This window comes from Candida dubliniensis, chromosome 3 (assembly GCF_000026945.1).
Source record: "Candida dubliniensis CD36 chromosome 3, complete sequence".
In the NCBI taxonomy this organism is placed as follows: Eukaryota; Fungi; Ascomycota; class Pichiomycetes; order Serinales; family Debaryomycetaceae; genus Candida; species Candida dubliniensis.
In genome coordinates this window covers 318,340-336,628 of record NC_012862.1, presented here as the reverse complement: position 1 = coordinate 336,628, position 18,289 = coordinate 318,340, and the positions used below count along the sequence as shown (strand labels likewise).

At 29.5% G+C, this 18,289-nt stretch overlaps 9 protein-coding genes across 9 annotated transcripts; 5 read left to right on the top strand and 4 right to left on the bottom strand. All coding sequences in view use genetic code 12, as the record gives it.

Moving 5' to 3' along the window:
* Positions 1-112: 112 nt before the first annotated feature.
* Positions 113-1,174, top strand: CD36_81440 (translation machinery-associated protein, putative; the record flags this gene model as incomplete). The annotated part of the gene is made up of 1 exon (XM_002419044.1): positions 113-1,174. The coding sequence occupies one exon, from the start codon at positions 113-115 to the stop codon at positions 1,172-1,174; it is 1,062 nt and encodes a 353-aa protein (XP_002419089.1).
* Positions 1,175-1,299: 125 nt separating this feature from the next.
* On the bottom strand, positions 1,300-3,213 carry CD36_81430 (actin filament organizing protein, putative; the record flags this gene model as incomplete). Its single annotated transcript, XM_002419043.1, has 1 exon — positions 1,300-3,213. The coding sequence occupies one exon, from the start codon at positions 3,211-3,213 to the stop codon at positions 1,300-1,302; it is 1,914 nt and encodes a 637-aa protein (XP_002419088.1).
* Positions 3,214-3,959: 746 nt separating this feature from the next.
* CD36_81420 (SH3 domain protein implicated in the regulation of actin polymerization, putative) lies at positions 3,960-5,834 on the top strand (the record flags this gene model as incomplete). The annotated part of the gene is made up of 1 exon (XM_002419042.1): positions 3,960-5,834. One exon carries the CDS (start codon positions 3,960-3,962, stop codon positions 5,832-5,834), a length of 1,875 nt encoding a protein of 624 aa, XP_002419087.1.
* Positions 5,835-6,113: 279 nt separating this feature from the next.
* On the bottom strand, positions 6,114-6,674 carry CD36_81410 (40S ribosomal protein S7; the record flags this gene model as incomplete). Its single annotated transcript, XM_002419041.1, has 1 exon — positions 6,114-6,674. One exon carries the CDS (start codon positions 6,672-6,674, stop codon positions 6,114-6,116), a length of 561 nt encoding a protein of 186 aa, XP_002419086.1.
* A 588-nt stretch (positions 6,675-7,262) lies between these two features.
* Positions 7,263-8,054, top strand: CD36_81400 (phosphoriboisomerase, putative; the record flags this gene model as incomplete). Its single annotated transcript, XM_002419040.1, has 1 exon — positions 7,263-8,054. The coding sequence occupies one exon, from the start codon at positions 7,263-7,265 to the stop codon at positions 8,052-8,054; it is 792 nt and encodes a 263-aa protein (XP_002419085.1).
* A 187-nt stretch (positions 8,055-8,241) lies between these two features.
* On the bottom strand, positions 8,242-8,888 carry CD36_81390 (ADP-ribosylation factor, putative; the record flags this gene model as incomplete). The annotated part of the gene is made up of 2 exons (XM_002419039.1): positions 8,242-8,754; positions 8,874-8,888. The coding sequence occupies 2 exons, from the start codon at positions 8,886-8,888 to the stop codon at positions 8,242-8,244; spliced, it is 528 nt and encodes a 175-aa protein (XP_002419084.1).
* Positions 8,889-11,707: 2,819 nt separating this feature from the next.
* CD36_81380 (3-ketoacyl-CoA thiolase A, peroxisomal precursor, putative) lies at positions 11,708-12,940 on the top strand (the record flags this gene model as incomplete). Its single annotated transcript, XM_002419038.1, has 1 exon — positions 11,708-12,940. The coding sequence occupies one exon, from the start codon at positions 11,708-11,710 to the stop codon at positions 12,938-12,940; it is 1,233 nt and encodes a 410-aa protein (XP_002419083.1).
* Positions 12,941-13,406: 466 nt separating this feature from the next.
* On the top strand, positions 13,407-16,922 carry CD36_81370 (DNA repair and TFIIH regulator, putative; the record flags this gene model as incomplete). Its single annotated transcript, XM_002419037.1, has 1 exon — positions 13,407-16,922. The coding sequence occupies one exon, from the start codon at positions 13,407-13,409 to the stop codon at positions 16,920-16,922; it is 3,516 nt and encodes a 1,171-aa protein (XP_002419082.1).
* Positions 16,923-17,059: 137 nt separating this feature from the next.
* CD36_81360 (uncharacterized protein yil127c, putative) lies at positions 17,060-17,716 on the bottom strand (the record flags this gene model as incomplete). Its single annotated transcript, XM_002419036.1, has 1 exon — positions 17,060-17,716. The coding sequence occupies one exon, from the start codon at positions 17,714-17,716 to the stop codon at positions 17,060-17,062; it is 657 nt and encodes a 218-aa protein (XP_002419081.1).
* Positions 17,717-18,289: the final 573 nt, after the last annotated feature.

Sequence of the window (18,289 nt, the reverse complement as noted above, 5' to 3'; positions counted from 1 at the left end):
ACTTAGAAGAAAGAAAAATTTTTCGTTTTTCTTTTGCGTTTAAATTCTCATATATTTTGCAGAAACATCATTTGAAGAGATAATTGATTGAAAGTATAAAAGAGCTACAACAATGCCACCAAAAAAGAAAGGTAATCAGCCATCAGATAAGTCTAAAGCCAAGGCCAAGGCCAAGTCTGCTGAAGATAAATCTTTTGGTTTGAAAAACAAGAACAAATCGAAAAAAGTCCAACAACAAATCAACCAAATGAAAGCAGGTATTGATGGAGGTTTGGCTAAAAAGAAAGAGGCTGAAGCCAAGAGGAAAGCCGAAGAAAAGAAGGCACAAGAAGAAGCCAAAAAGGAAGCAGCAGCTTTGTTTGGTATTCAACAACAGAAAGTCCCCTTTGGTGTTGATCCCAAATCGATATTATGTGAATTTTTCAAACAAGGATTATGTACAAAGGGCAACAAATGTAAATTTAGTCATGATCCAAATGTTGGACGTAAAGTTGTCAAAAAGGATTTATACACAGATAGTAGACAAGAAGAAAAGGAAAATGATACCATGGATAATTGGGATGAAGAAAAATTAAGAAAAGTTATTTTATCGAAACATGGGAATCCAAAAACCACCACAGATAAAGTTTGTAAATATTTTATTGAAGCAGTTGAAAATGGTAAATACGGTTGGTTTTGGACTTGTCCTAATGGTGGTAATGATTGTAAATATAAACATTCTTTGCCTCCTGGATTCGTATTGAAAACAAAAGAACAAAAGAAATTGGAAAGACTAGCGGCAGAAAACGAACCTAAAATTACTTTGGAAGAATTCCTTGAATTGGAAAGAAGTAAATTAGATAAAAGCAAATTCACACCAATCACAGCTGAATCTTTTGCCAAATGGAAACAAGAGCAGAATTCGAAAAAGGAATCTCAAAGAAAGGAAGATGAAAAGAAAGGTAAAAGAGTACTTACAGGTAGAGAAGTCATTTTGGAGAAATTCTCCGATAAATACTATACTGAAGAAGATAATGGAGAAACATGGGATTTATCACAATTCAAATCCAACTTACCAGATGATTCAGATCCTAATATCAAAGATTATGGTGATGGATCCAAGGTTCAAGAGTATTATCAACAAGAGAACAATAAAAGTGAAAGTCTAGAGAATAAAGACGCAGTTACAGCATAATCATTTCTATATATTTTTATAGTTAAGTTAAAGTCATCATAGACACATTATTTGATATACAATTAATGTATTAGACCACCCTTTGTTTTATCTGACATCTCTAAAAGCTTTTGCACCAAAGATATTTACTTCTTTTTCAATTCGTCCAACTCAATACAAGAATTCTTGAAAAAAGCATCATCTTCATCTTTAAATATATTGAGTTTTGTATCAACACCTTCCAATTGATGAATAGAAGATATAATTCGTTTGATCCAATTAGCTCCCTTTTGATCGTACTCTTCAAGTTCGATAAACCCAGGAGAATTGCAAATACTATCCAATTCACTATCATGGGAGTTTGCTGAGTTAATGCTAGGAGAAGTTCGTCGTCTAGGTGGTAACGGTGGTAGTTCTTCGTTGATGGAGTTGCCATCGGAAGCGATGTTGGAAGAAGATGGAAGTGAAGTCGGTAGCAGCTGCTGCAGCTGCTGCTGCAGAGTAGTAGAATCTGGTGATAACAAGACCGTATCAGTGTATGAATGGGTTAATGTACTGCCCTTATTTCGCGATGGAGGAGGGGGAGGTTGTGGTGGTTTTCTTGTCATATTTTGTCCTTTTAATTTTGTTGGTTTTTTTGGAACCATAGGAGGGAGTTTCTTTGGTGTTTGTTTAATAGGCGTGTCAGATAAATCTATCAAATCCTCTAATTGGTCATCTGAAGGCGGAGACGAGATTTGTTTGTTAACACTGGGTTTTGAGGTTTCTGTTGTCTTAGGTATTTCCTTTCGCTTAAGTGTAATTAACCTTATTACTTCATTGTAAATCTTTTGATCATTATCATCGGAAAAGGAATCTTCTACATATCGGATGTTGATTGACAAGATTCGATTAGGGAAGCTTCTAGCCAAATCAACATATGCCTCCAAATCATGTTCACCCGAGTCTCCAATACACACAAATTTCTTATCAGGGAAATCCTGCAAAATCTTGTGCAAAGCTCGTCTTTTCCTTGAAGAGGAAGGTTCCAATAATGATGCTATTATGTTCCCACTATACCTTTTTAAATGAACTGACCCAGGAGGCAACCCAGTGTATGAAAAATATTCGTGTATAGTATTAAAGAGCTGCCATGGAGAATTGGAAACGTAAAAGAAATTGACATTTTCTCTTTTGTAGATATTCTGATACCATTTAATTACTGCTGGTATATTCCACAGACTGACTTCATTAGTTAGCAAGTTTCTCAATAGAACCATCTTCTCTCCAATAACCCCGGTTAATTTAACTGTATCATCTATATCGCTAATGATCCCAATTCCGGAATTAGAATAAACCTTAATATCTTGGAAAGCAAATACAGTGTCAACTAATTTCGACGATGCTTGAATAACTGACGGTTTATACGGCACTTCAATAGTAGTTTCAAAATGACCATACCCATCAGTTGAAATAGATAACTGTTTCAACTTATCAACGTTACTTTCTGATCCAATAGTTATCGACAACTCTGTATTTGGTATTGATCTTGCAAAAAAACTCGATAGTCTTTCTTTGATAACATCATCAGGGTTAATAGATGCATTCGAACTTTGTGAACTGTGTGATGAATCCACTGATATTATAGACTCGGCATCTGAACTTGTTGAATCTGGGTTGAACACTTCTTGTTTCATTGTACTGTCATTTTCTATACTGTTCAAAGCTGCTCTTGACGTTTCTCTTTGTTTCATGATTTGTTTGACAACAGATAACACAACTCTGTTCTTTCTATTCATTACTCCGGGAGTAAAAACCCAACCTTGAACATCAACAAAATATTTCCCATCCTGGTATCTTGTATACGAGGGGAATAGTTGAATTGTCGAATCTTTGGGCAATAATATTCGTCCATTCTCATCATACACATCTGTATTGGTGAAAGCACGGGAGGCCCCAGAAGCAAATGAACTTACAGAACCAGTGATTTTGGGAATATAATTATCTCTTGTATTCCTGGCAAGACCCATAAGTCGTTGACGTCTCGACAAGGGGATTGCACCTTCATCTCGTGCTGTCATTTCTGAATTATAAAAGTTAATACCCTTTTTACGTTTGATTCTAAATAGTCCTACCCTCGACAGGGGGATATTATTACCAAGAGCTTTATACTCCTTGTATATATCAATTAATAATCTAAGTTTGGATCTCTTATGTGGTGGTTTTACTCGTTTCCGTTTAAAAATAAATGATCTACTATTAAGAAGCCCTGAAGCAAATTTCAAAAATGATTTCTTGACACCACCACTCACTTTGGAAGGATAAAAATTTAATCTCTAATTGAAAGTATGGGAAGGAAAAAGGGTGAAGTTTTTAGGTCACCTTGAATATACGGTACTGTCGGTCGTAAAGCTGAATAAGAAAAAGTTGATTAGTACACAATTCAATTGATAGAATTCGATCTTTCTAGGTAAATGAGTAAGTAATATGTTGAATTTATCGATATCTTTCTGGAGATTAAGACTGATGCCCAGGGTTTTATTAACTTGGTTTGGTGGAAGTGCTATTCTGTTGCTAATTAGTATTACTATACGTCGCTAATTCTTGAAATTAAATCTGCAGAAGACAAAAAAAAAGAAATCAAATGTCGTGCGACATAATTTTAAGTTTTTGTTCCCTATGTCGGGACTAATAATAGTAGTAATAGTTTTTTATATATGGTCGAGTAAGATCAAATTTCTGGTTCCATATCAACAATCTTCATCCGCCACCCCTATTTTTTTTTTTTTTTTTTTTGGGCAAAACACTTTGATGTATACCACACAATATGTCAATTGAAACAATATCAATAGGTAATGAACTAAAAGATTCTTATAAACTGACATCAAAATGGGTAACTAACGGTATAAATTGGTTACAAGATATATCTGATTATTATCAAGAACGATCAAATTTAGAAAAAGAATACCTGATGAAACTAAAAGAATTGACCAAGAAATATTTTGATAAAAAAAGTAAATTATCTGCCAGTTTATCTGTGGGAGAAGAACCAGCTATAACTCCAGGTTCATTAGAAAATGCTTCTTTAGTACTTTGGACTGATTTATTGACACAAACAGAAGCTATTGCTGATGAAAAATCCAATTTATCTCGAGAATTTCAATCGAAAATAGCTGATAATTTAATTACATTGAAAGGGAAATGTGAAAGAGTGCTCAACCTAACAAATTTAATCAATGATTATTTAGTGGAAGAAAAGAGTAAATTTGAAGATGACGTGAATAAAGCTAAAAAGCACTATGATTCATTATGTCAAACCACAGAAACCGCTAGAGATAAAAATGAAAAGGCGCCTAATGAAAAGCATCAAAAGAAATTAGATGAGAAACAAATTATTATGAATAATGGGAAAAATGAATATTTGATAAAGATCAATGTTGCCAATAGATTAAAAGATAAATATTATTATCAAGATGTTCCGGAAATATTAGACTATTTACAAGAATTGAATGAAGATAGAGTGGAATTAATGAATAAATTATTGAAGAATGCATCGATTATTGAACGGAATTCTGCTGATAAAATTAAAGAGAAATTACATGCAATTGATCAAACCATTGAACAAAACAATCCAAAATTAGATATTACAATGTTTATTAAACATAATGCTGTGGATTGGAAAGAACCTCAAGATTTTTACTTTATCCCTTGTAGTTTTTGGCATGATGATGAAAGTTTGATTATAAAGGAACCTGAATTGACGGAATTGAAGAAAAAATTGAGTATTGCTTCAAATGAATATTATAAATTTGAACAAAGTTGTATTGATGCCAAACAGAAATTAGAAGAAAGTACTACTAAAAGAAAACATGATAATGCAAACATTACTTTGAAATTTGATACTGGATTACAAAGTTCATTATCGATTTTACATAAATTTATGAAAGAAGATACTAATAGAGTTAAAAATGAAGTGGAAATTGAAATCATTCAAAATTTTGCTGGCGATAAAGATTTGACATATGTTGCTCCGGTAAAGGAAAAGAAATCAAGATTTGGATTTTTAACTGGGAATCATAAAAAGTCTCAAGTAGGAGAGGCAACTACTACTACTAAACAACTGGATGCATCATCTGACGTTCATTCATTGAACCCTGTGAAAACAAGTACTTCTTTGCATAGTGGAATTTTTGATTTGCGTCGTAATAAGAGTATTGCATCCACAGTATCGGGTGGTACTGCTGGCAATGGTTCTACAATAGTTCAAGCAAGGACACTTTATGACTATACTGCCACAGGATCAGATGAAACGACTATTGTTGCAGGCGATCAATTATCTGTTGTTGAAGAAGACGATGGGTCAGGATGGACTACGGTTGTTGGTCCACAAGGACAAGGGTTAGTGCCTACTTCATATATTGAAATCACAAGTCGAGCAGCACCTCCACAACAACAACAACAACAACAACAACAACAACAAAAGAAAAAGGGACCCAGTGTAGCACCACGTCGTGGAGCTAAAAAAGTTCAATACCTTGAAGCATTGTATGACTATACTGCTGATGGTGATGATGAAATATCCATCAGAGCTGGTGATCGTATTGTATTAGTTCAAGATGATACTGATGGCAGTGGATGGACAGAAGGAGAACTTAATGGACAAACAGGTATGTTCCCAACTAGTTATGTTAAAAAGATATAGATGACATACATAAATAAATATTAAATATATTCTTTTTGCTTATAATGTGTGAAACTAGTTATCCAATTTTTTTTTTTATATATTCGTTTTATTATTATGAGACAACGGTATTGTCCACTAAATACTAATTTACATATTATAATATATATATAATAACAGTTTGCAACAATTTCCCTCTCCCCAAAAAAGAAAAGACATGCTATATATTAATGTTCAACTCTTGTCAATGGATGGGGAGAAACCACTTTATGTTTCTCTTTCTTTCAGTTTGGAGCCAATTTAATGAGATTCACCTGGGATTTCAAAAACAACTTGTTTACCAGTCAATTTTGAGTATAATTGTTGGAAAGAATCCAATTTGTAATCAACAGCAGTTGAATCTTTAGAATCCAACAAAACTTTTTGGATTTTGTTACCACCAACCAAATATCTAACTCTTTTACCAATGATTTCAGTTGGGAAAACTAAATCTTCCAAAATTTTATCATGAACAGCAGTCAAAGTTCTTGATCTTGGTCTTTTTTGTTGTTTTCTAGCTTTTCTAGCTGGTTTTGGTAAAATTCTTCTTTCAGCTAAAAAGACAACATGTCTATCAGGGAATTTTTTTTCTAATTCTCTAGTTAATCTAGTTTGAACTTTTCTGTAAGCTTGTAAACTTGGTGGTGGAACGAAAACAGCTAAAGCTTTTTTACCTCCATTAACATCAATTTCTTTGATAGATTTGAATTGTAATGGTCTCAATTCAGCTTTTAAATCAGCTTGAGATTCCAAATCAACAAAAGCTTGAGCAACTTTTAATTCCAATTCAGTTGGGTTTTCTGATAAGATCTTAGAGGACATGATTAATGATTAAGCTTGTCTTAGATGTTTGCTGTTGGTTGGTTATTTAGTATTCAAAAAGAAAAGAACTCCCCTGTAAAGTACACTATTGTCACCGAGTAACTCTCACTACAAAAAAACGAGAACTTTTTGCAGGTTAGGGAAATGTAAACTGTAAAACAATTTTTTTTTTCAACACCAGCGAGCGAAAAAAAAAAAATTGTTTGTCAAAATAAAGAAAATAAGAACTGCATATATAAAACTCAATACACGAGCATTAGGGCTATTGCCCTAACATAAACGAACGGGCCAAAAAAAAAAATAAAGGGATTGGATAAAGAAAATTCCGATGCATGCCGAAGGGGTTTTCATGTTCCTATGTTTCCGGGTAGTTACACCCCATCTGCGATTCATATTATTATTAGTCACAAATTACTATTACTATTATGCACACATTTCTGGAGTAACACACAGCAAAAACAAAAAATAAAAAAATTTAAAACATCAAAACGAACGAACCCCTTAACCAAAGAATTATCTTCCCAAAGGTTCTTTTTTTTTAAAAAAAAAAGCATTTGAAAGATTTCATATAAACATCACTTAGTGTGTATGTTCAAAAGAAATTTATATCATCAAATCACCAATAAAATAACATTTACACAATTAATTATACGAAACATGTCTTCTACCAGTAAAGTTGAATCGGCCAAAAAATTAGCTGCTTATAAAGCTGTTGATGAAAATTTCCCTAAAGATGCTAAAGTCATTGGTATTGGATCTGGATCTACTGTTATTTATGCAGCAGAAAGAATTGGACAATTATCCAATAAGGATTCATTTATATGTATCCCCACGGGGTTTCAATCAAAACAATTAATTATTGATAATGGATTAAAATTAGGAACCATTGAACAATACCCCGATATTGATATTGCCTTTGATGGAGCTGATGAGGTTGATCCACACTTAAATTTAATTAAAGGTGGTGGTGCTTGTTTATTTCAAGAAAAATTAGTGGCGACATCCGCTAAAAAATTTATTGTTGTTGCTGATTATAGAAAGAAATCTGATAAATTGGGACAATTGTGGAGACAAGGTGTACCTATTGAAATTGTTCCTAATTCATATAGTAAAATCATTCAAGAATTGTCTAAGAAATTGGCAGCTAAAAATGTCGATTTAAGACAAGGTGGTAAAGCTAAAGCTGGTCCTATAATTACTGATAATAATAATTTTTTGTTGGATGCAGACTTTGGTGAAATAGAAATCGAAAAGGTTGAGAAATTACATGAACAGATTAAACTATTAGTAGGTGTAGTTGAAACTGGATTATTTACTAATATGGCTGATAAAGCATATTTCGGTGAAGAAGATGGATCTGTTAGTGTATGGAGTAAATAGAAGAGATGACCTGACCTACTGACTCTCATTTGAGTACATGATATTTATTATTATTAGTATTAGTTTTAAAAATACACACATTGTATGTTGAAATCAAGAACTGAAATTTGGGTTTGTAGGAAGAAAGACTTTAAAGTGTATATCTTTGTCCTCCCTCTTTGTTTATATGTATGTTTAAAGGTAAGACTTACTTGGAATGTGATGAGATCCAATTCAAAGTTTCAACTAATCCAGTACCATCAATTGCAATAGTTGGAATCACTGACCAAGTATGTTCACCAGTTAATTTGTTTAATTGGAATCTTTCAATCAAATCTTTAGGTTTAACAGCACCATCAACATCTTGTTTATTGGCCAAAACCACTAACAAACAATTTGTCAATTCTTTATCAGTGACAATTCTAAATAATTCTTGTTTTGATTCTTCTAATCTATCAACATCCAGAGAATCAACCACATAAATTAATGCATTAGTCCCAGTGAAATAATGTCTCCATAATGGTCTAATTCTTTCTTGACCACCACAATCCCATACTGCAAATGAAACATTCTTATGTTTCACAGTCTCAACATTGAACCCGACAGTGGGGACAGTTTTCGATGTTTTACCTAATTTCAATTTATACAATATCGTTGTTTTACCAGCATTATCTAAACCAAGCATCAATATTCTCATTTCACGATTTTTGAATAGTTTTGACTATAATAAAAACATTTTGACACGTAAGTGTTTACAGTTAGTATACTAGGTCTAGTGAATTAGTTTCTTAAAGAAGAAGAAGAAAAAAAACCAAATCGTAATAAATACGAATGACATACCACTAAAGTACCCATTTTAAACGATAGTTAAAGTATTTATTTATATTCAACGAACGAACGAACGAATGAAGGACAAGGAAGGAAATTCACAAATGAATAAATGAATGGAAAAGTTGAATGGGTTTGTCTAAATTCTCGTCTAAAAAATTGAGGATAAAGAAATCAACTTGAAAAAAAAAAAAAAAAAAAAAGGCACCCAATGAAAGATATCTTTGTTAAAGTTGACGTGAAAAAGATAAAAAGAACAAGTAAATCCCACACTTGGATATTAATGAAAGTGAAGAAGTTGGATTAGTTTAGATGAATAAGAAAGAAGTAAGAGGAAAAAGAAAAAAAAAAAAAAAGAAAGAAAGAAAGAGAGTAAAATAGGAAAATTGTTTATTATTATTAAGGTGTGGTTTCTAATCTCGTGTGTTCTTGTTTGTTGTTATGTGTATACGTGTAATGTATTATTTTTTTTTTTAATTCTTAGTTTAATTACTACTACTCTCTCTCTCTTGGTCGTGTTTAGTTGTTAGTAGTAAGTTTGTTGAAAAAAAAAAATATCATTCGCTAATAATATAATAAACCTATTGAAATGTGGAATGTTAACCACAAAATACATTTAAGCAAAATAAAATAGAAAGTATTATTTACAAGCAATTGGTAATATATACATTTATAACTTGATAATAATCCATTCATTCATTATAAAATAGAGATATTATTTATTCTTTTTTAGGGCAAATGTTTCCATACAAAAATTAAAGACGTGTATTTTTTTTTCTACTTTGTGCGCTACTGGAGATGATACAGTAATATATCACCACAATTTATAATTGTAATTTAACTCAAATTAAAAATCTATAGCAACTGTTTTATAATTCTTATTATCAAAGGAATCTTGAAATCTTTTTAAATCAGTAAAAGTAAGAGGAATTAAAAGACATGGGAATGGGAATGGGGGGACAAAGTAAATCAAGATTCCCGCACACAGCATTTAAGGTGTTGCATAGTTAATAAGAGAATTTTGGAGATCAAATTAACAACAACAACAACAACAGCAGGTCATACTTTTGCCGCATTGAATTGCTAAGTCACCCTTTTCTTAGCATTCTCGGTGTAGTGTATATATGTCCATTCTTTTTTAATCATCTGTTCTATATAGTCGTTTCAGGAATTGGTGGATAAAAGAATGGATAGCAAATTCATCGTTCGCCCGCCAAGGGAAAACAATGTGATCTACTCTTCAAGAATAAAGATTTAGTGGGCAAAAAATATCATTATCACCAATGAATTAGTACATACTATTCAAGAAGTTTAACAATATGACAAAATCCGAAAACATCTATCAACTCAGAGACTAACCAAATCAATACACTCAAAAGAATTTAATTTAAAAGAAAAGTAGACAGGGAAATCTCAATAACAAAAACCCCGGAAATTGTTGCAACCTTAATATTAGTCACTAAAAGAGGGTCCAACTATGTTTTAGAAAGCTTTACGAATTTTTTAACGGGAACAATTACCAATGGTGGTAATGTTTCGTTATTTCTTTGTAAAAACTATATAAAACTTAGTTTAAATCTTAATGAGTGTAAAGTTTGTTTAGTTTCTTTACCCTCTTTGAAGACAAACTAAACTGGATTATAAATATATTATTGAAAGATGGTTCTAAAAAGAATACATATATAAAAATAATTTTTAATATGCAATAATTAGTCGTGTAGAATAGAACAAACATAAAGAATGTAGTGAAACAACAATCATTTCTTTGCGATAACTTTCAATTAAGAAATCCCTTGACGGTTTCCTTATTAGCGTTCTACTACAAGTTGTCAAGTTCATAAGGAAACCCTTTCAAGCCTACTTTAAAAGAACAAAACAGTAAATACAAAAAATGCTCATACTACAAGAAACCATTAATAGTTAGTTGAATCTTACAAAAAACAACTGTGATTAGATCAAACAAGTTGCAAAATCAATTTCATTAAAAGATTGAGTAAGAAAAACAGCGAATAAATGAGAAAATATTAGTAAATCCTAGACTTCCTAAATAGGAATATCAGTCATATAATGGACAGTATATATTATAATCCCTACTCCACTAATTTCACAAGATTGAGTGGAGCAACAAGGTAGCAAAAAAAAAAAAAAGACAATCTCTATCGTAGAATTTCAGTTTTTCATTGCCTTTGGTCTCTCTCTCTGTGTTTCTTGTTGTATCTCCGCAAAAAAAAAAAAAATAAATACAACCTCGGCTTGAAGAATATTGATGAAGGAAAAAAAAAAATACTATCAAACACAGATAAGAATCCGAGGCCAAATAATACTTTCATGACACACACATTCAAACTCAACCACTTTTTTCTATTAAACTTTCCCGTTTGGTTCTCTAATAATCTCAATTGTATTTAATAAGGTTTATAAATAACGATAGATGAAGGTCATCTCTCTTGAAACAAACATACACTTTATAGGAGGAGGAGGGGAGAAGGTACAATTCTCTTTGCCATCGGCTATCCTGCATACAATTAACATACTAGGTGTAACTCCATTTTTCCATTTCCACATTGATATTTTTTACTACCAACTAGTACCAAAATTACGTCGAAGGTCAGGAACAAATTTTGGTGCGATAACTTCTCTTTCCCCATAAAAAAAAAAAACCCCAAAAATTTCAGAAGATAAAAGAATGCTTGATTGATCAACTTTCAACTTTCAAATATATATAAAAACTAAAACTATTTACCCCAAAAAAAAAAAATTTATCAACAAATTTCATCCCTTTTTTCTTAAGATTATTTATTTATTCATTTCTATTTTTTAATTCATAACTACATAATTATTAAAAAATGTCATCTAAACAACAATACTTGAAAAAAAATCCTGACGATGTCGTTGTCGTTGCAGCTTATAGAACCGCTTTAACCAAAGGTGGAAGAGGTGGATTCAAAGATGTTGGATCTGATTTCATTTTGAAAAAATTGACTGAAGAATTTGTTAAGAAAACTGGAGTTGACCCTAAAATCATTCAAGATGCTGCCATTGGTAATGTTTTAAATAGAAGAGCTGGTGATTTTGAACATAGAGGGGCATTATTATCTGCTGGATTACCTTATTCAGTTCCATTTGTTGCTCTTAACAGACAATGTTCATCGGGATTAATGGCCATTTCTCAAGTTGCCAACAAAATCAAGACTGGTGAAATCGAATGTGGTTTAGCTGGTGGGGTTGAAAGTATGACAAAAAATTATGGTCCAGAAGCTTTGATTGCTATTGACCCTGCTTATGAAAAAGATCCAGAATTTGTTAAAAATGGTATTCCAATGGGTATTACTAATGAAAATGTTTGTGCCAAATTCAATATTCCAAGAGATGTTCAAGATGAATTTGCTGCTGAATCTTATCAAAAAGCTGAAAAGGCTCAAAAAGAAGGTAAATTTGATGATGAAATTTTACCAATCGAAGTTTTCCAAGAAGATGAAGATGCTGAAGATGAAGACGAAGATGAAGATGAAGATGCTGAACCAAAAGAAAAATTGGTTGTTATTAGTAAAGATGAAGGTATTAGACCAGGTGTGACTAAAGAAAAATTGGCTAAAATTAAACCAGCTTTTAAAGCTGATGGTGTATCTTCAGCTGGTAATTCTTCACAAGTTTCCGATGGTGCTGCTTTGGTATTATTGATGAAACGTTCCTTTGCTGAAAAGAACGGATTCAAACCATTGGCTAAATACATTTCTTGTGGTGTTGCTGGTGTCCCACCAGAAATTATGGGTATTGGTCCAGCTGTTGCCATTCCAAAAGTTTTGAAACAAACTGGATTATCAGTGAGCGATATTGATATTTATGAAATCAACGAAGCATTTGCTGGTCAATGTTTGTACTCAATTGAAAGTTGTAATATTCCAAGAGAAAAAGTCAATCTTAATGGGGGTGCTATTGCCTTAGGTCATCCTCTTGGTTGTACTGGTGCTAGACAATATGCTACTATTTTGAGATTATTAAAACCAGGTCAATTTGGTGTGACTTCTATGTGTATTGGTACTGGTATGGGTGCTGCTTCTGTTTTGGTCAGAGAATAATTGTATATATATAAACTAATCCTTTATATAATGTATTTATTACATACGTATACTGAAAATGAATGAAAGATGGTTTACTGATAGAATTGTAAGATTTGTGATAAATGTGAATGTGATTGGTTGTAAGTTTGGACAATCCTTAGTTTCAAAAATCAACCAATATCAAACTTCAATTAAAACTCTTATTTTTGCAAAAAGAATAGTTAGCGATAATCAGTCATAGATCTTTGGATTACGATTCTGTATTGATCAATCATTGATTTGATTTGTTGTAGACTATAGATCCTGTAGAAGATTCTTTTTGGGTGAGATTTGCAACATATTTGATAGCTTTTCCCTGAATTTCGGTTTTTTTTTTTTTTTTTCTTGCTCTCCCTCTTTCTCCTTTATCAATGAAAATTTTTATTTCTTCTTGGAAAACGCCAACAACAACAAGATCAACACACACCACCAAACACTCATACCAATGGTGGAACATAATATACCTATATTAATCAATCAGTATATTGCTGCTTCTTCAGGGAATGATGAAGAAGCGGTATCAAATTATATTTTTGAATTATCCAATTTGATTACCAATGATGAATTATCATTATTACAATTCATTCAACATTTAGGACCTTCATTAACTTCTGATAAAGATTTAATTCGTAGTAAAAGTATTGAATGTTTATCCAAGACGATTATTTCCTTATCGGATTCAAAATTAACTAAACAAGATATTAATGTATTAATGGAATTTTTATTAAACAAATTAATTGATAATGATCAAATATGTTTACAATATTCATTAATGGGGATTAATTCATTAATTTGTAAAAAAAATTTCCTTGCTGATACAAATATTGAAAAAATTTTACAAAATTTATATAAGAATTATGATCCTAAAAAGAATTTAGCAAAAATCCGATTTGAAACTTTCCAAATCTTATTGAATTTATTAAATCAATTTAATCAATATTTAAAATCTTCTATTCAATTAACAAATTTATATATAAAAACATTTATTCATATTGCATCTGGGGAAAAAGATCCTAGAAATTTATTATTATCATTTGAATTGAATAGTAAAATCAATGAGAATTTCCAATTTTTGGTTGATAATAATGAATTACATCAACAATTTATAACCGATTTATTTGATATTTGTTTTTGTTATTTCCCAATTTCATTTAAACCACCAAGTAATGATCCTTATAAAATCACTTCAGAACAATTAAAAGTAGCATTAAGAAAAACTATTGCATCTCAAAGTAAATTTGCTTCTGAGGCATTCCCCAATTTAATTGAAAAATTAACATCAACTAATCCAACCATTAGAAATGATACTTTAAAAACTTTGCAATTATGTATTGAAAATTATTCTAATAATGATCCGACAATTATTGAACAATATTGGATGACAATTTGGAATGCATTAAAATTTGAAATTTTACATAATGATATTCGGAGTAATTTTAATCCCACTAATAATACCATTGTGGCATTAGATTATGATGAAATTGATGATAATGATGAATTTAAACCATTAGTGTTAACTTTAGTTATACTTAATCAATTGATTATGAAATTACCTCAACCAGAAATCATGTTACATACTGTGGTTGAAGAATTAAAACCAAATTTAGAAATTATTAAAGAAAAATCAATTAAATCAAGTTTAATATTAAGTTCTTTAGGTTCAACTTCTATTGAAAATTTGAATTATATTGTTGATTTTTTATTTCAATATCAAGTATGGGGGAAATTTTTAAATATTGATAAAAAGGAAGAACCAAATCAAAAACAAGAAATTGATACTAATGATGATATTTCATTGAATATAGCTAAACAACGTGATTTAATTGATAGTATTGGATTTGTATTAACTGCTTATCAAGTTTTAAAACCAACAACAACTAATTGTCATTTATTGGATTATAAAGATTATATTTTAATATTTTTAGGACAATTATTGAATATTACTTCAAATTTAGAGAAAACATTAAAATGTAAAATTATTCAACAATTAATTAAATTAATTAAATTACCGGGATTTTTAAATATTAATGAACTTGAATTGATATTAGGGAATTATTTCAAAGATTTTTTCTTGTTAGGAACAACAACAACAACATCATCATCATCATCATCAGCAGGAAAGAAGAAGGATGTTATTTTACAAGAAATTATTAATGGATTAATTGAAGTTTCACAAGATAGTCAAATAACTTCAATGACAATTGAATTTATTATTAATCCAATATTAAATCAATTATTAAACAACGATGATACTGAGATTGATATTGAGACTTTCCAATTTCAATTAGAAATTGTTGGTGATTTATGTATTAATTATCAAATTCTTGAAGTTATTTCCATTAGATTATTAAATAAATTATCATTAATAATTAATAATCAATCTAATGATAATTTACAATTATATAAACTCATTATTAATTTATTTATTGAATCAATAAAAAAAATTGAATCAATTCAACAATTTTTAACTAATTCATGGTATAAACATTTTATACCAAAATTTATGGAAAATTTGTTGATCATTTTACCAGTGAAGAAGTCTTTTTTTGATGATAATGATTATAAAAGTGATAATTATGAATTATTTGAAATTGTTGGAGATTTATTAGGATTAATTATAAAATTCATTGATGTATCTAAACATCAAGAGATTTTGGATCAATTGAATCAAGCATTTATTACCAATAATGACCAAACAAATGAAAATTATGGACTAGGACCATTTAAATATCCTCTGAATTTATTAATTGAACCAACTAATTATATCAATATTTATAATAAAATTTTAAGTTCAATTGATAAATCTTGTGTTTTCAAAACCAATATTGATCAACAAGTGATTGAATTAGTGATAAATTTGATTTATAAAATTGGTAGTAAAGATGAATATTTACGATTACAATATTTACAAACATTATGTTTATTGATTAATAAATTTATCAAAAATGTTGATATTGATATTATTGAATCAATATTGAAATTGAAATTATTAGAAGAATTTAATCATAAAGAATTTCCAATTACTGAAAAAGATTTTATTTCATTTGAAATATTTATATGGATATTAAAAGGATTAATTATTAAACTTGATAAATTAGGAATTAATTATTTGAATCAATTACTTGAATTATTTGTTATCACTAAAAATTATAAATTTAAACAATTAATTGGTAAATCATTACAAATTTTATTTATTGATTTAAAAATTTTCACCAATGAAAAAATCACCAGCACGACGACGACGACGACGACCACCACCACCACCACCAATAGTGTTGATACTAGTAGTAATGATTTAAAATCTTCAAATCAATTGATTTCAAAAGTTAAAAATTTACAAATTAAATCATTGTATAAACAACATATATTTGTCATTATTTTACCATATTTAATTAATAATGATGATTCCAATAATTTTGGTACTGATAATGATTTTAATTTAAAATTTAATTCATTATCATTAATTATTGAAAATTTATCTATAAATGGTAATAATAATATTTTAATTAATCAATTATCAGAAATTTTACCAATTACATTATATTCATTAATTAAAATCCCTATAGATTCAAATTCAAATTCCAATTTATTGGCATCATTAATAATATTAAATATAATTTTAAAAGAAGAAGAAAAAGAAGAAAAAGAAAAAGAGAAAGATATCAATAATACAAATTTATCATTATTAACTAAAGACAATATTATTGAATTAATACCAATTTTAATTAAATTAATCACTACCACCACTACCAATAGAAAATCCAAATCCAAATCCAATTCATCAAATATTGATATCAAAATATTAAGTTTAAAAAATTTGAAATTAATAATTGAAAAATTTGATGATATTATTAATAAATCAAAATTATTGAATGATTTATTACCTGGTTTAGATGATAAAAAAAGAGTTGTTAGAAAATTGACTATTGATTTAAGACAATTATTATATGATTCCAAATAAAATGTGAAGTAAATTTTTGTTTTAATAAATATATTATTATATTCCTATGTGTTTTGTAATCTTCTTTAATTTAAAACAGTAAGTATGAATATTAATAATCTTATCCGTTTAATTCTTTCATTCATTCATTCATTCATTCATTCTTCTTCTTCTTCTTCTTCATAATCAACTGGTGCCAATCCAGGAGTTAATCCAGGATGTGAGTTCTTCTTCCCTTTATTATTACTTATATTTCCAAATCCATCAAATTCTTCTTGCTCCTTATTATTATTTAACAATTTTTTACGTAATCGTTTACCTCCCTTAAAATGTCCAATACCAACATTACCAACATTACTTTCATTTGCTAATAATTCCAATTTAATTTGATTTAATTCTTCATCAATTAATAAATCATCAATTTTATTTATTTTATTTAATGAATTAATATTTTTCCGAATTAATTTATGTAAATATTTTTCATCTGATTCTGATTTGATTGATTTTTGTTTAATATGATTATATTTAATAAATTTTGAAAATTTTTTTTCTTCTAATAATGTTTTATTAATTCGTTTATTGATGTTATGCTTCTTCCTTTTTGTATTACTATTACTATTAGTATTTGATGATTGTAGTTGATTAACAAGTAATTGAGTAGATGAGATTGGTTTGGTTTTGGTTTTGGTTTTGGTTTTGGTTTTGGTGTTGGTATTTGAAACCGACTTAGGAGTAGTAGTATGTAGTATATTGGAAAATAATTTATCAACAGTATTTTCTGCTTGATATTTGGATGCCTTAGAATTGAATGACATAGTAATGATTAGTGTGTTTAATAGATTGGTTGATGGAGGTATGTGGATCCTGAAAATATTCTCCGAGATGAGGTTTCAGATAATTTTTCTCTTTTTTTTTTTTTTTCCTTCGTTTCCTCTACAATTTATTTCTTGGTCACGTGATAAGAAATATAAATGATTGTTGGGTCACGTGCAAGGATCTTGAATTTTTATGTAGAATGAGCGTGTACATTAAACCAAAAATAGATGGAAACGATGTTAACTCCGTTCCGTCCCCCTCCCCAGTAAAACCCTCACTATACTATAGGAATTAATGCAATAATAGGAGATAAGATTGGAAGCCTATTATAGTTCTTGACAAGAAGGTCAAGAAAACAATTAAAAGAAGAAACCAAGATGATTATTATGACGAAATTCTATAAAAACCACATGAAACAAGATCGTTCTTTTATTTGTTTCATTTTCTTTTTAATATTGTGGGGTAGTTTTCCTTAAATAACAATAAAATCAGATTTTAAGATAGCAATAAAGAATTTGACTAAGAATAGTAATAGTATATTATTAAAACGTTGAAAAACTATACCCTATGCC